Raw genomic sequence first — 15,671 nt, 5'->3', positions numbered from 1 at the left:
TATATGATTGCTTTACTATGTGATTGCCCTCCAGAGTCCAGTTAGATTTACTTTCTTTTACGGTTGTGAACTGATTATTCATCTCTACCGAACCACCCCCTACTGCTAGCTCTCCTGTGTGTCGCGTGCTCCGCTGTCATAAAAAGCCAGATTTATACTTGGCGGTGACGTCACGGCCGGGATGCCAGGCCCACGTGCGGGCAGCAGTGGGTTCCAGCCTCTGGGAGGGTCGAAAAGCAGCCGGACTGCCCCAGCACAGGCGCAGTGAAATCAAACACGACGCTGTCGGAAACTGATAATCCAGCCGAGCTGCTCCGGATTATCGCGTGTCCTTCTTTTAAAAAAAAAAAAAAAAAAAAATCCGAATCTCCACCTCGGTTCGTCCCAGTCCCCTCCTTTTTTTGTTTGATGTCACCTCGCGTCTCCCCTCTCCTCTCCACCCCCTTGATGATGACGATTTGCAAGGAAGATGCGCCGGTGTGAGATTTCCATTGCCCTTCGGATCCTCTTAGCAGCACCACAACCTCGTGAAGCGCAGCCGCTACCGGAGCGCCCCGGCTCCTCCCGCCGCCGCTGCCCCACTTAACCCCCCCTCCGACGGCAGAAACACAGGTGCTCCGACTGCCTCTCCTCGCCGCTAATCTTCTGCTTTTTCCTCCTCATCAATCAAGACCGAGGCAGATGCCCCTCGCTCTGTCATCCCGGCTTGTACTATGGTGGAGTTTCCATCTCTCAGCCCTTACTGGCCTCTCATCCGCTTTTTGGTGCCTTTGGCTATCACCAATGTTGCCATCGACCTCGGAGAACAGGTAACGGCTCCGGCTGGCTTGTTTTCAGGTTACGGGAGGGGAGGGGGGTAGGAAGACTCACGGCACCGCAGCTTTGGCTTCGCTAGCGGCGGCTAACGGCCGTTTTATTACTCCGCCGCTGTGACGGGGAGAGTGCTTCGGTGTGTCAACTAGCATCTTTTATTTATTTAGCGTTTTTTTTAAATGGCCCCAGAAAACACCGACCGCTTCCCCGAGCTGACACCAGTCATTTCGAGTCTCGTTTAGTCCCCCTGGTTTGGGGCTTCAACTGCGGCTAGCTTAGCCGTGAGGGGTGTCGTGTATGTGACTGTCGAGACATCCATTAGGTTTATGTACATTATTTAGCAAAAGAGGCGGATCTCTCACCCACACGAAGGGCCTGATGTTTTTTTTCTTCTTCCTTTTTTTATTCTGGAAAAAAACAAACAATGTCGCCATTGCTGCCGTGAAACGCACTGAGCTGTCAGTGTTATTAACAGCACGCCTCTTTCCTGTCATTTATCAGTCAATCGGGGCGATCGTGGCTCAAGAGTTAGGAGTTCGCCTTGTAATCGGAAGGTTGCCGGTTCGAGGGCCTGGTGGCGCCAGTGTCCGGCAGCCTCGCCTCTGTCAGTGCGCCCCAGGGTGGCTGTGGCTACAATGTAGCTTGCCATCACCAGTGTGTGAATGTGTGTGTGAATGGGTGGATGACTGGATATGTAAAGCGCTTTGGGGTCCTTAGGGACTAGTAAAGCGCTATATAAATACAGGCCATTTACCATTTACCATTTACCAATCTGATCCACTTGCAGATGATAGAGAACGGATTAAAACGCACCCAACATTTTCCTTTAATTGTCATATTTCCTGTCTGGACATTTCCTGTCCTTTCTTAGCCAAATGAGTGATCTCATGGCTGCTTTTTACCCCAGAGAGCCTGTGCAGATAGTGTGAGAATTAAAAACACGCACACACGCACATAGAGGCTTGGAGATGTCAGGATTAAGCTTATGTAATGGCTCTGTAAATAGCACAGAGTCCTGCAAAAAGAGAAAGCAGCTGTAGTTGTGTTTTCTCAGGGTGACTGTGTGTGATCGCTTGTAAAGGACAGGCACATATTCCTCTGTGTGTTTTACTTTTTAAAACAATTTTTTTTTTTTATTGAAGGACTGTTAAGGGCTGTGGTGCTGTCTGGCTAGAGATAAAGTTAGACCAAGTCACGCTCATGCGGGCTGGTCATGCCTCACGTGCTGTCTCACCTCTTCCTCTCCTCTCCCCTCCCTCCCTCCATGCCATATCTTTTCCAGGCCCTCAACAGGGGCATAGCCACAGTCAAAGAGGATGCAGTGGAAATGCTGGCCAGCTACGGTCTGGCCTACTCCCTGATGAAGTTCTTCACCGGCCCAATGAGCGACTTTAAGAATGTGGGCTTGGTGTTTGTCAACAGCAAGCGGGACCGGAGGAAGGCTGTGTTCTGCATGGTGGCGGCCGGGGCCATCGCATTCATCCTGCATATCTTGATAGGTGTGTTTAAGGGTTGTTTGTGAACGCCTGATGACAGTGTTTAAACCGCATCCTAAAAATGCAACGTTTTGGTGTTTGTGTGTCTGTACGCGCCAGACCTAAAGAGTTCATTACTGCAGCTTTCACAAAACAATCGAGCGTGGGAAGAAATCTTCTCATTAACCTCTTCTCACCCACCTGTGGCCCCCTTCCCCTTTTCTCCTGCAGCATACACAGATTTAGGATACTACATTATTAATAAGCTCCACCATGTGGATGAATCTGTGGGGCACAAGACAAGGAAGGCCTTCTTGTACCTGGCTGCGTTCCCTTTGTTGGATGCAATGGTAAGCATTGGTTTAAACGTACCAGGCGGGTTTTAATCAACTCTGTTTTGTTTTCTACAACACACCAATATACGATCAGGCTGCGATCAGAAAAATGGGCAAAATGCCGCTTTGCGTCTCGAGCTGACCTCTCTTTATTGTTTGAAGGCATGGATTCACGCAGGGATCCTTCTGAAGCACAAGTACAGCGTTATCGTCGGCTCTGCATCCATCTCTGACGTGGTGGCTCAGGTGACGAGACACACCCGCGTTCGCTTTCAATCAAGCTTTAATTCACCCGTGAGCGTGTTACGTGATCGCTCTCCTCTCCCGCAGATCGTCTTCGTGGCCATTCTCCTGCACAGTAACCTGGAATGTGTGGAGCCCTTACTCATCCCGATACTTTCGCTGTATATGGGTGCTTTGGTTCGTTTCAGCATCGTCGGGCTGGGTTACTACTGCAACATCCACGACAACATCCCGGACTCCAGCGGGCTTGACGTGGGGGTATGTGCTGACTTTTTTTTTTTTTTTTTTTTTTTGCATGTTTCGTAATAATAAAACTAGTCTCAAGCACGTCTCCTCTCTCTGTCCCTGCAGGGCGACGCCACCATCAAAAAGATGCTGAGTTTCTGGTGGCCTCTAGCCCTCATCCTGGCCACTCAGCGCATCAGTCGACCCATCGTCAACCTCTTTGTGTCTCGTGACCTCAAGGGCACCAGTGATGCCACAGAGGTGAGCGTATCACTCGTGTTTATTGTATTTCTTTTAATTACGAACTTGCTGCAAACTGCTTCATATGCTATTCTATGCTAATTGTTGCGATGCTTTCACAGGATCGTAAAGAGAGACTTTCGCAGTCTAATCCCCCCCCCCCCCCCTCAAGTTACTGCAGATGTAAAGCTAACAAACTCCCTCTGGAGCTTTCTGGCTTACAGAGATCCCCAACTACTAGAGACAATACAAAGCTGTTTACCAGAATGAACTGGAAATCATTGACAACACTGGCTGCCAGTGGTTTGGGTGATTCACCATGTACATGTGAAACTGAGGGCTTCATAACACTGAGTGAAAACATTCCTCCATGGCTGTACTGTTCGCTGCCCATTGTTGTTCGGGACACAATAACAAGCTCAAGGCCGGTCGCAAACTTTTTCAAAACCCGAACGCTGCTGGGAAAGTGAGAGACGCATGTGCTCCTCTCGCGTCGGCTATTGTTAGGCCTCTATCATTAATTTAGCCGCTTGTGTGGCGCGGGTGGTATTTTCAGCACTAGCGCCGATGTGCTGATGACTTCTAGCTGTCGTGTCTTTGTCATTCCAGGCCGTTGCTGTGCTCACAGCCACATACCCGGTAGGCCACATGCCCTACGGTTGGCTGACTGAACTGAGAGCAGTATACCCAGCCTTTGACAAGGTATTCTCAGACTGTCCCTGCTAGTGTTTACAGTAGAAATAAGTCTGCTTTTTGTCTAGAACACTAATGAGCTTCTCTCACTTGTAGAATAATCCCAGCAACAAGCTGAACGCTGGCAGCCTTGTCACCAAGTCGCATATTAAGAAGTTTACATTCTGCTGTCTGGCGCTGTCACTCACGGTAAGATCTTTCTTTCTTTTTTTATGCGGGGGGCACAGTGCAGAGTCTTGAGCCACCCCTCACTTCATCGTAATTTGCTTCCAAGGAGCCAGACTTGTAATTTTGCCAGAAGGTTTTTTGTTTGTTTTTTTTTTGGACATTGGCTGCAATTTTTTTATTTTTTAAAAAAAATCATTTTCAGTCCAGTCCTTGTACCTGACCATTTTCACAGGAATGTTAAGCCACTTGACACTTAGCTATAAATCAGTCAAGCAGGAAAAGGCACCAAACTCCACAAACTTGTTGTGTCTAGACATAACAGACCGCTTGGCAAACAACCAATGCTAGATTTTGTTACTAGCAGCTTTTCACGAAACATCATTTATTCCGGTGCTTTAACTTAAATATATGAAAAATGGCAAAGATGACACAGTAAGACAGAATTTTTTTTTCCACCAACAGGAAGGTTTACAAAGAGCTATAAGCTGAAAGCTCTGCATGTGTTGGTGTGTTGTGCCAAAATTTGAGAAAATTGGACACATGAAGGACAAAGGAAGTGTCGTCTAATGTGGGGAAAAAAGTCTAGTAAAGACCTGACACAACTTTTGTGTCAGGTTGCTGTAATTTAGCCCCACTATTACTTAAACGTGTTGCCTCACATTTCTAACTGATAGCTTGTATTGAGTTCCAGTGTGTGAGGTGCTGTTTGCTGATCTGACATCTGACAAAAAAAGCTCCTAGCCCAAGCCAGGTATTCCTGTTTCACACATGGAAAACATGCAAATCTGTTTGGCAGCATTTCCTGATGTTTGTCTTTCAAAGACTAATCTTGAATGTGAGAGTGCAAACATCACTAACCTTTGCGTTTTTGTTTTTTTGGCAGCCGTCTGCCTTGTTTGCCTACTTTTAATCTTGCCTCAGGTTAAAGATGCTGTCAGTCAGACCAACATGACCAACAAAACTGGTTCAGTGTTCTGCACAAACATGTTCAACATGGCTTTTGCATGTCTCTAACCCTGTTTGCTCTGTACTAAGGTTCTAAGTGATCGACTTTTTAATGACTCATATGTACTCTTCCTTCGCTGTGCCGTCTTGGTTTCAGGTTGCAGGGAGACACATTAGGGTGGAATTTGTGAGCAGGCTAAGGGCCTATATTTATTTATTTTTTTGTCCCAGTCCCACCCAAGTTTTAAGAGCATCACAAAATGGGCATTCACATAAAACATGTCATTTAACACATTTCAAAAGCCCCTTGCAGGTATGCTTTTCTGCTAAATAATGAGTGCTCCTGCGTCATTATGCACGCTGCTGCACACTGTTTTTGTTTCTCTGCTAAATGTTTGGACAGTTATGCCTTTAAATCGGCAAAAACGCTCTTCCTGATCATATTCGCCTTCTGTTCGGTATTAATGCGATGAGTGAGAATGAGCTTTTTCTTCAGTTAGCTGTCCTAACAGCTTGAATAAGAAAAACAGGAAGTTTGTGGCAAAGGTTGGGTCTTTTTTAAGGAGGAGAAAGAGGAGGAGAAGAATGGCACACCAGATGTGGAATCCCAGAGCTGTAAACCTCTATGTGAGGGTGTGTGTTCGGCAAAGCACCACAGGCAGATAGGTGCTGTGTCGAAAACAAGCCCTCATGCTCTGACTTGTATTAATTACGCATGCAGGAAATGCAGCAGAGTGAAAACAACTGGAGGAGGTAGACGAGGCGTATCTGAGGAGGGGAGTGACTAACCTTACGTAACGGATAATTAAATCTTATGCAAACAGACCTTGCTGGGGTGTCTCACCTTGTTTAGAGTAACCACGGTTGAGTCAGGGGAGATTGGCGGCTTCGCTCGGGCCAGATAAATTGCTCGCCTCAAAATTTTTTAGCTAAAGTAATGATAACTGGTGAGGCGACGCCAGGTGAAATCATCAAAAGAAGTAATCCTCACCCAAACTTTGGTTCAGAGGATCAGAAATCTGAAACTTCCTGCGATGTTGAAAATACTGCAGAGTAGGGCTGCCACAAACGATTATTTTGATAGTCGACTAGTCACCGATTATTTTTGCGATTAGTCGACTAATCAGATCATCATCCATTGGACGTACAGCTTATTGCACCAGCAGCATCTGGTCTTATATAACTATCATTAGCTTACAGCTTGAAGTGTTTGTGCTAACTAAAAATAAAGACAAGATGGTAGTTTATTAATTTTTAATGAAATTTGCAGATTGTTTCGGTGAAGTTTAATAAACTCCTTGCTTTCTAAAATATAACAGGACACCGGAGTATATTCTCCAGCGTCTCACACTTCTGATAATCAGCTGTCTGCTTGACAGTTTTAGCTGTGCAAAAACTATACCTTTAATCTCAGCCAAACCGATTTACTCAGGAACAAATAAAATACTGAAAAAAGCCAAACAATAACATTTAAGTTATCTAAGTGACTTATATATATGTTTAACCTGACTAGTGAAAGACGGCGGTGGGTTTGAAAACGATTTGCCGGGAGTCCGGTGTTCTCACGGCTCTAGTTAGCCTTGCCCCCGCCTAGCTAACGAGCTAGTGGGTAACAGACGTCTCCGAAAACGTCGGAGCGCTTTTGAAAATATTTGGTGTCTTGATAAACTGAGCAGATATTTGAGGTTTACACAGCTACATTCTCGCCTGAAAATATGTTAAACGTTTATTTTGTGACCCAGAAAGAATAATAAGAGTAAAGTTAAAACTAACTAGCTGCCGCCATTGTTGACAGCTGCGCTATGAATTCTGGGACACAGCTTCTTCTTCTTCGGGGTTTAACGGCAGCTGGCATCCTTGGACATGCAGTGCTGCCATCTTCTGTTTCAGTCCGTTATTACACTCTTAAATCCTACTACTCATTCCTGCGTCCTTTGTGATCTTACAAAGCTTCAAATGATGCGTCGACTATTAAATTAGTCGTCGACGATTTTAATAGTCGACATAATCGTGACTAGTCGACTAATCGTGGCAGCCCTACTGCAGAGCATTGTGTCTTACTATGTCTCCAACCCAAACGACCATTAATCAAAGAAAAGCACCATGATGGTGAGCCACAGGCTTAAAGTGATGCATAGATAAACAGTGATTTAAATAAAGTGGTCTGGTTGCAGTGATGGTGGGATTAGTCGTCATTCATTTTCAGATTAGCCTGCATGAGAAAGACCTGAGTGGGAGAATCTGGGTAGGTGGGTGCTGAGCTAGTGGCAGGTTTGAGCGATCACAACTGCTGGAACATCAGGTGTTGTTGTTTTTTTACTATTTGAAGTGTTTTTACTGGGCAAGAAAATCAATTCAATCTTGCACTTTTGACAGTATTTAATTTTTGTGAAGGTGTGTAGGGACAAATATCATGACTGACTCTGAAAGGCTCCATTCAACATGCCAGTGAACAGAAAAGTGACTTTTTACTCGTTCCTTGCCATAAATGAGCTGAGTCAAATGCTGCCGATTGAGAGCAATTATCATCGACCACAGAACCGAACTAAATTATAAAATTGTTGCCTTATAACTTTAATTTAAAAGCCTCCAGACTGAGCGCCTTTCGCGTGTAAAAAGTTAGGACTTTATAATCCAGTCGGCAACTTGGGGTATAATTTCACAACATTTACTGTGTAATTCTTCTGAATCTGGAGGTGTAATTTTCAGTGCCTAAAAAGAGTAAACACTAGTTTTGGTAAGAAGAAGTAACAATGAGTACCTTTTTTTATTCACTAAGTTAGAAGGGGAAAAAAAGAGTCATCCTCCCTCCTTCTTCAGTTTTCACAGCCATCCGCTGCACTGCATGTTTAACATCCTGGCTATGTAGTATTAATAATGTAATATGTAAACTTCTGGTTCCACCACAGAGTGCACCACACAGGACTGGAGTTTAAACCCAGAGTTCGCTGCATCTCTGTGACGGTGGGATTAGTCATCATTCATTTTCAGATTAGATGGCATAAGAGAGACCTGAACGAGAGAATCTGGGTCGATGGGTGCTGAGCTAGAGGCAGGTTTACAGTGCGATGAAAACTAGAGCAGTAACAGGTGGGGGGGGGGTTTTCAGCTGGTGTTGCATTTTACATTTATCTGTTGAGACTAGTTTAGAGTGATAAGATGGTGTGTTAGGTCTGTGACAATCTGGCAGCCTGTTCAGAGGGCACCTCATATCAGGACTTCTCATGACCCTGAATTAGATTACAGTTTTCACCTGTTGGTGAACTCTGTGGGGATTGAGCCCTACTGGAGATATTTATTGTGTGTGATTATATCATTCTGCTTTCCATTTGTCAACTGTTTCAAAGTGTGGATCACCGCCTCACCCAGCAAGGCCAAATTTGTGTACGAGGAAGCTGGAATGCCCAGCAGAATTAATAGTCTGTTCTCTACTTATTCAGGTTTCAGAGAGGGCTAGGGTGACAGCATGTGACAGGAAGTAGTTACACAAAGCAGCAGGAAAGCAAGTAGAGGTGAGCGAGGACTCCTGGAAGGTCTGGGTGCTGTTAAGGTTCAAAATTGAGGAAGGAGAGTACAAACCACCCATGGTCCAGAAGCTCTTGGTCAAACAATGATTTTAATGACTACACACGTGTGGAAAGACACTCTGTACGCAGACAGCAATTGATCTTCGACTTAATCAAAGCATAAACAGATATTTTATAGCATCAGGGTTTGATTTACTGACGCCCCTTCATGCGTCACAGATACATTTTATACATAGATCAGATCAACACCACAATGACTTTTAACCCAGATTCCTCCGGTCAACCTTTCAGTTCCTCTTTCTTGCCGAGAAGACAAGGACGGTTCCTCTTTTACCGAGACATGACTAATCTCTCTCTCCTCTAAATAAATCTAACTCATGTGTGTGTGTGTGTGTGTGTCACGACCTCACATGCTCTCTCTCAATTCACCTGTTGCACTTCTGACCTTTTACCAGACCAGAGGCTCACTGAGACTATATGTATGTCTTCTACTAAATAAATGTTTTAATCAAGAACCCCTACTAAAAGCTTAATACAAGAATATGAACATATAAAAGATATTAAAATGAACTGTTGTGTAAGCATGTACTGCAATTCCTTCTATGTTCTAGTTTTCCCTCAGCATGGATCATCTAGACACTCTCACTAGGTGAAGCTTAAGACCATTAATGAACCTGAACATCAACTCAAATAAGCACAGATATGCAATATGTATAAAATAGTTATAACTGCACCTGGAATACAAAGTTAACATCATCATAAACATCTTAAGGCCATCTTAAAGCTATCTGTTACATTGTTACAGCAATGATCAATTTGAATAACCTAGTAATTCAAATGGCCTCGTCTGGCCTAAACTACAGATTATATTATTAATGCAATGGTAATAATGATGATTATTTAACAATAGCAGTAAAATAATTTCCCTGCTCCACAGTGCTTTACATAAGGCTGAGAGTAGACTCAGCAAGTGAGGATGATTAAATATGACACCAGGTGATCGAGTGCATTTTATTTACATGCTGGTTGTCAGATGATCAGATCATCAGTGTTTTGTTCCAAGTTGAGACATTTCAGGAATCCTGAAAAACAGCTGGAGGACGGCAAGTACTTGTAGTTGGTAACAAATGGAGAGTGGCTGTTGGTTAGTCAAAACATGAATGCATCTCCGGGAACTCCAGAGGGATGAGCTATGAAGCAAATTTGACAAGGTCAGACTTTTTAGACAAAACATAAAAAAACCCAGTCAGCGATAACTACGGGCGTGATAACCTGTTATCAGCTTTCTCTGTTAACCCAGTCTTCCTGTTTCGGGCTCTGAGCACGCTCACATAAAAGGGGAGGAACTGAGCATAAAAAATCTTTATTTTCTGCATGTGAATTCATTTGACTGTGCAGTGCATTTTTCTGCACTGTGCAGCATCCTTCTGGCGTGACTTGGATTCAGCTCAACCGGTTGCACGTTGCAATCTGCATGACCTTTAAGGCATGCTTTAAGCTGAAAGAATCACTGAACGCACACGACCTGTTCCCAGACCACGGTATGTGTTCAGCATTAGCTGTGATGACCTGCCACATTAAAGAGAGCGCTTGTGTTGTGACACTGAATACTCTAGCTTTAGGCTCAACATACCTCCCTCACTCATTAATCTCTCTTTATAGAAGAGCCCCTCTGATCTAAGTCCAAGTGCGGCGTGCAGAGAAACTGTTTTTACAATTCGAAACAAAGCGATGTATTATTCATGTTCAGATCAGTTTGCTGTCCTGTTTAACACTATTAATGCTCCGCTCGCAGGGTAATTGCTTTGAGATGGCTACAGTAATGTTGCACGTGCTTCGGAAACGCCTTCTAGGAACAATAACGCCGTCCATCATGCGTTCGCTCGCTCGCTTGTTTTGTAGGAGCTTCAAAGGGGCCCGCGTCCGGTCCGAAGCCCTTCGAGATAATGAACTAATGAAATCTAATGAGGCATAGCGGGGGATAAATTAATTTAGTCTTTGTTCGTTTCCTGCACAGCTTTGCTTTGTGGTGTTTTGGAGTCCTCATGTGTCAGAGAAGATCCTGGTTGATGTAATTGGAGTGGAGGATAGTTTCGCTAAGCTGTGCGTGGTCCCACTCAGGATTTTCTCCTTTTTTCCCCTGCCAGGTAAGACGTACCTTTTTTTTCTCTTTCAGCTTCACTTTTGCTTCCAGCTGTGGTTTGTACTGGTGTTTCGTTCGGACAAGTGAGGCAGTGTTTCTGTTTTCTGTGTGTTTGCAGTGACTGTTCGGGCTCATTTGACTGGATGGCTCATGACCCTGAAAAAGACCTTTGTGCTGGCCCCCAGCTCGGTTCTGCGCATCATTGTCCTCATCACCAGTCTAGTTGTGCTGCCTTATATGGGGTAAGCTGCCACTTCAGAGAGCACTGAGAGGTTCACAGAGGTCAGCGCTGTGAGTCAGGATTACAGTTATGCAATACGTAGCTGCGGTTTCTCACTTTTTACTCCTGACGGGCAAATTCACGTCCGCACCGGTCCATGTTTAGTTCACGGTGTTCAAAACTTGATCTGCTCCTTTTTTGTGTGTGTTTCAGGGTTCACGGGGCCACACTCGGGGTCGGATCCCTCCTCGCTGGTTTCATAGGGGAGTCCACAATGGTTGCTATAGCAGCCTGCTATGTTTATCGACAACAGGTGAGAACACCTGGACTGAGGTAATTCTAAACATGAGTACACACCTCTTTTTGCGTTTTCTTTTTTTTTTTTTTTCTTTTCGCTCTTTATGGGTCTGTGAACAGACGGCGTGTGCCTCACTAATTATAATTTTCCTGTTTAGTCATTATCCTTCCATCAAAGCACACATGCGAGGAGAAGGCTTGGGCATTTTTATTTATCCCTGTGCATGGGCTTAAAGTGGACCTGCTATGCTTCTCCTAGCTTTCTCTCATTACTGTTGGATTACTGGTGGATGCTCACGTGAAACTTGGCCAAAGTTTGAAATAACATGTTGGTGAACCACAAGCTCAGGCTTCAGACTGATCTCTGTGAGGTCAGTGACAGTGGCCATCCCTCAGGCTTCAGTCTTGCACTCCTAGAGATTAGTTAGCAACCACAGGTTGAATTCCCAGACCAGTTGGCAAGTGGCTTCTGGCAAAGACGGCGCTACACAAAAAAATATATATCCTCCTTGTCATTGCTTTGGTCACTAAAACACCAGAGTGGCCCGTGGTTTGTTGGGAAGATAGCAACACGTCTGCAAACGCACTGCCCTCCTGTTAAACCGGAGTATTAACAGGATGATGAGTGATTGGTCATAAGAGATCATCGAATTGTTTGGATTTTATCTCTAATTTTGAAAATTGCATTTCCTCAAAATATAATTTTTTTTTTTTTTTTAACTTTAAAGCAACAAATTAAATTGAAACTGTGAAGTCCAATACAAATTGGAAACAAAGTTTGCTTTCAAAATAAAAGTTTACTGGTTGCAGGTCAAGCTCAGCTTTTAATTTGAAGGTGAATGGTTTCACTACCAAAGCAGTCCAAGGAGGTTTTTAGTGCAGAAGCACTCTTTGTGATTTGTGACCTGTCAGGGAATTTTTTTCCATAGCAACGAAGGTCACCGAGGGTCACGGTTTGTAGGCCTTTGTGACCGAGTCTAATACAGTCACCTCAGGTACAGAACTCCCGGCCACTGTTTAATGTTTCTGTTTACAAGGAGCAGCCAACCAGTAGAAAGCTTGCACAAAGGAGGAGGAGCTAAAACGACAGACAAGTCGAACTAACAGCATGATTATTATGAAGGATTATTTTGAGCTGTAAGTTATGCAAAGCTCCTCTAGCAGAATTCTAGAATTAAAAAAAATATATATCAAGTTGACATCATCATAAAGTGTCACCTTTAATGTTCTGTTTGTTTTTAAAAAAAAAAAAAAAAAGTAAAATTGAAAACGGTACAGCTTTAATAAACTTGTACTTGCTATTCTGTGACCACACCTCTCTGATTGTCAGAAATATAACATTCTCTTTGTTTATTTTAGGAAAATGTTAATTTGTAAGGACAGCCGGTTTCAGATGAACAACCTTGTTACTCCCGGCATCCTGTTGAAGCAGCAAGCTGCACAGTGTTCATGTTGTATTAAAAAAACAAAAAGTATCTGAAAACATGGCGTTTCTTCCATTTTAGGCAAATAAACAATCTCCAGCTTTGCTTTTTATTTTAAAGGAATATTTATCTTTGCGTTTCATGGATGGTGCATCGTATTTTTCTACTCAATATGAATCAGTAGTCAGCCTGGCTTTGCATGAAGACATAAAGGAAAGTTGGTCTTTCCCTGTTTAAAGGAAACTAAATCTGCCTACAAGTAAGGCTAAAGCTCTCTGATTAACACCTTACAGCTCATTAATCCGCACAAAAACACCTAATTGGATAACATAACAGGCTGAGATCATAGCCAGAAGGCCGTGGTGTTTCTTGGCTAAAACGCTGTGCCCTCCTGGTGTTTGAGCCAGGCAGCTTCATGGTGAAATCATTGTGCTCAGCCAAGAAATAATCAGGCACAAACCTGCAAACTGCTTTTTTACACGGTTTTTATCCAGATTAAACAGAGATGTAAGGTGTTAATTAGTGACTTTAGAGGTGCTGCTGGATGGATTTTGTAACCTCTGGACTCACAGTGGCTTCATTTTTACTCATTTGATTCAGCACAGCAACGATTTTGTTTCCATTTCCCCCGTCTGCTTTGTCCACAGAAAAACGAGATGTCCAACGAGCTGGTGGTGGAGGGCGAGAACTCGGCCCCCATGAGCGAGGTGTGCTCCAGGAATCAGATGGATGCCATTGAGGAGCTCCAGGAGGAGGACGAGGAGGAACAGGAGTGAGATCCGAGGGAGTGGAGGAGGAAGGTAAAGCCGAGCTCAATGTGGGACATACGGTGCTGGAGGAGAGAGGGGACCTCCCGAGTATGGTTTTGGTTTCAGAGGTCCCCTCGACAGAACTGAGGTCTTCTTCTTCACCTCGACCACCTCACCATTAATGCGCACACTGTAAAGAAAGCCATGCACCTCCACGTGTTCATCCATCAATGTAAATACCGTTAGCGTCTTCCGATCTTCAGTGCTCATAATCATTTTCATGTGTTGGTAAACAAGGGAAATCGACACGGGAGAGCTCTTCCTCCTCAGCGGCGAGAATGGAAGCGTCTGTCGAGTGGTGGTGGAGTTGCCAAAAGAGTTCTTTATGTTCTTTAATCGACGATTAAGCAGCAAGGCCTTGCTTGGATTCAGATATAGACATACTGTGGGACTTGTTGGGTTGTGCAATCGTATTTTCCATACAACGGTGTACAGATTATTGTTGTTTTATATAGGTAATGCATCGTGTATATTTAATTGCCCAGGGGGGTCAGGAATCCCTCGTTATATATCACTGCGTGTTTCAAAACGAACCAAAATGCCAAAAAAATAGTCATGATTGTTCTCTTTCCATGCAGTCTGGGAGTCAACTTTTGTTTTGCCCAGCATTTTCCTGGTGGTATTCAGGCTGTCATATGTACTGTATATACTGTAAAGGCATTCTTATTTGGCAAATAAATTGCTTTATTAATAATCTTCATGCTTACCTGGAACTGGCTTTACCTTCTTGTTTCTTTGAGTCTAACAGATACCACTGCAAAATCATGTTTATTTTTCTCCCCCTGAAGTGGATCTGTTATACATTTCTGTCATGTACACAGTGGTGGGTGCTCACAGTATCGATACACTGTACTTATTTGAAGCTTGGGCTATGTACAAGTAATCAATGAAGGTTTAATAACTTCAAAAATTATTTTTTCCTTCTCTTGTGTGTTGCTAAAGTTTAATAAAGGGGGTTTTCATATAAAAGCAACCTTTTTGCGGCTTCCTCGGGAGCAGGGTCGCTCCGCAAGTTTAAATTGACGGTTTTGCACCAGATGCCCCTCCTGATACAAATCCCCTTGGGGTTGTCTTCAGCTGGAATCAAAGCAGCAGCCTTTCACTTGTTAAATGTGTAAACAAGTCCATGTTATGTGGTCAGAAAATTTGGTTTTGTAAAATATTCCCACTACTCTGCAAGTTTGGAGGGTTTTAATTAAAAATGCCATTTTGGTTGTGAAATAAATTTTAATCTTGTGTTTATTCCTTCAGGAAAGCCAAACAGACTGTTTTGTATGGAAGCTCATTTCTGCCACAGAAACACATTTGAACAATGATTCCCAGGAAAGATTTTGATTCAAATATCTATATTTTGAGATAATTGACCTGAAATTTTAACTTGTTGATGGAAAATGTTTTTATTCAGTAGCAGAATAAAACTTCAGAGCTCTGTTTTCATTGACCAGAGTCCAGACGGTGACAGAGTAAAGTTTCACTAGATTGCCGTCTGTATTTTCAGAGAACGAAATTTTTCAAACTAAGCTGACGTTTCAGCCTTTTTCCCCCACATGAATGCCTGCTAACAGAAATATGAAAGCAGTTTCACACAACCAGTGAGTGAAAGTTAAACCTACTGTTCTCTCCAATAAGCAGGTAACCATTGTTAAATCTGCATTATACTCAGAGAGCGTGCATGAATGGATCTGAGATAATGTAATTTACTGGTTACAAGTTTGGTTACGGCAGAATTTTTTTTTAGGCCTGTATTGTTTTATTTTTGGCTTTGAAAGCTAAAGGGAACTGAATTTATAGTGGATTTTGGACTCTTTCAGCTTAGTTTTTTTTTTTTTTTATTCATTATATGACATTTGTGTCAGGGGTGAGATTTAATAAGTTTAAAACATCTATTAAAATACAAACACTGTTTTCATAAATCTGGGGGGGCTCTGTTGACAAATTTGAATCTTGCAAAACTTTTGTGATTACAAACTAATGTTTTTGTTCTTTTCAACATCTGAATTTGGTATTAACAAAATAAAAACGCTGGCAAGCGAAGGAAGCGGTGCTCACAAGCACCAGGTTCAGATGTCAGGCGAGGGGCAACCAATCAGAAGAAAGTGGGCTTTTACTCTTTT

The 15,671-nt window shown here is 43.3% G+C and overlaps 1 protein-coding gene across 1 annotated transcript; it reads left to right on the top strand.

The window, feature by feature from the left end:
- Positions 1-258: 258 nt before the first annotated feature.
- Positions 259-14,253, top strand: ankha (ANKH inorganic pyrophosphate transport regulator a). The gene is made up of 12 exons (XM_086306533.1): positions 259-809; positions 2,096-2,312; positions 2,520-2,638; positions 2,786-2,869; positions 2,954-3,124; positions 3,218-3,352; positions 3,941-4,033; positions 4,121-4,213; positions 10,682-10,811; positions 10,926-11,049; positions 11,241-11,340; positions 13,396-14,253. The coding sequence occupies exons 1-12, from the start codon at positions 714-716 to the stop codon at positions 13,522-13,524; spliced, it is 1,491 nt and encodes a 496-aa protein (XP_086162659.1). The 5' UTR covers positions 259-713; the 3' UTR covers positions 13,525-14,253.
- Positions 14,254-15,671: the final 1,418 nt, after the last annotated feature.

Source organism: Aulonocara sp. 'chitande type north' Nkhata Bay, linkage group LG9, assembly GCF_057382095.1.
Source record: "Aulonocara sp. 'chitande type north' Nkhata Bay isolate Kocher_YH1m ecotype deep benthic linkage group LG9, A_spYH_male_GT1.1, whole genome shotgun sequence".
Classification (NCBI taxonomy): Eukaryota; Metazoa; Chordata; class Actinopteri; order Cichliformes; family Cichlidae; genus Aulonocara; species Aulonocara sp. 'chitande type north' Nkhata Bay.
Note: the sequence above shows the minus strand (reverse complement) of the source record. Positions and strands in the feature narration are given on the sequence as shown.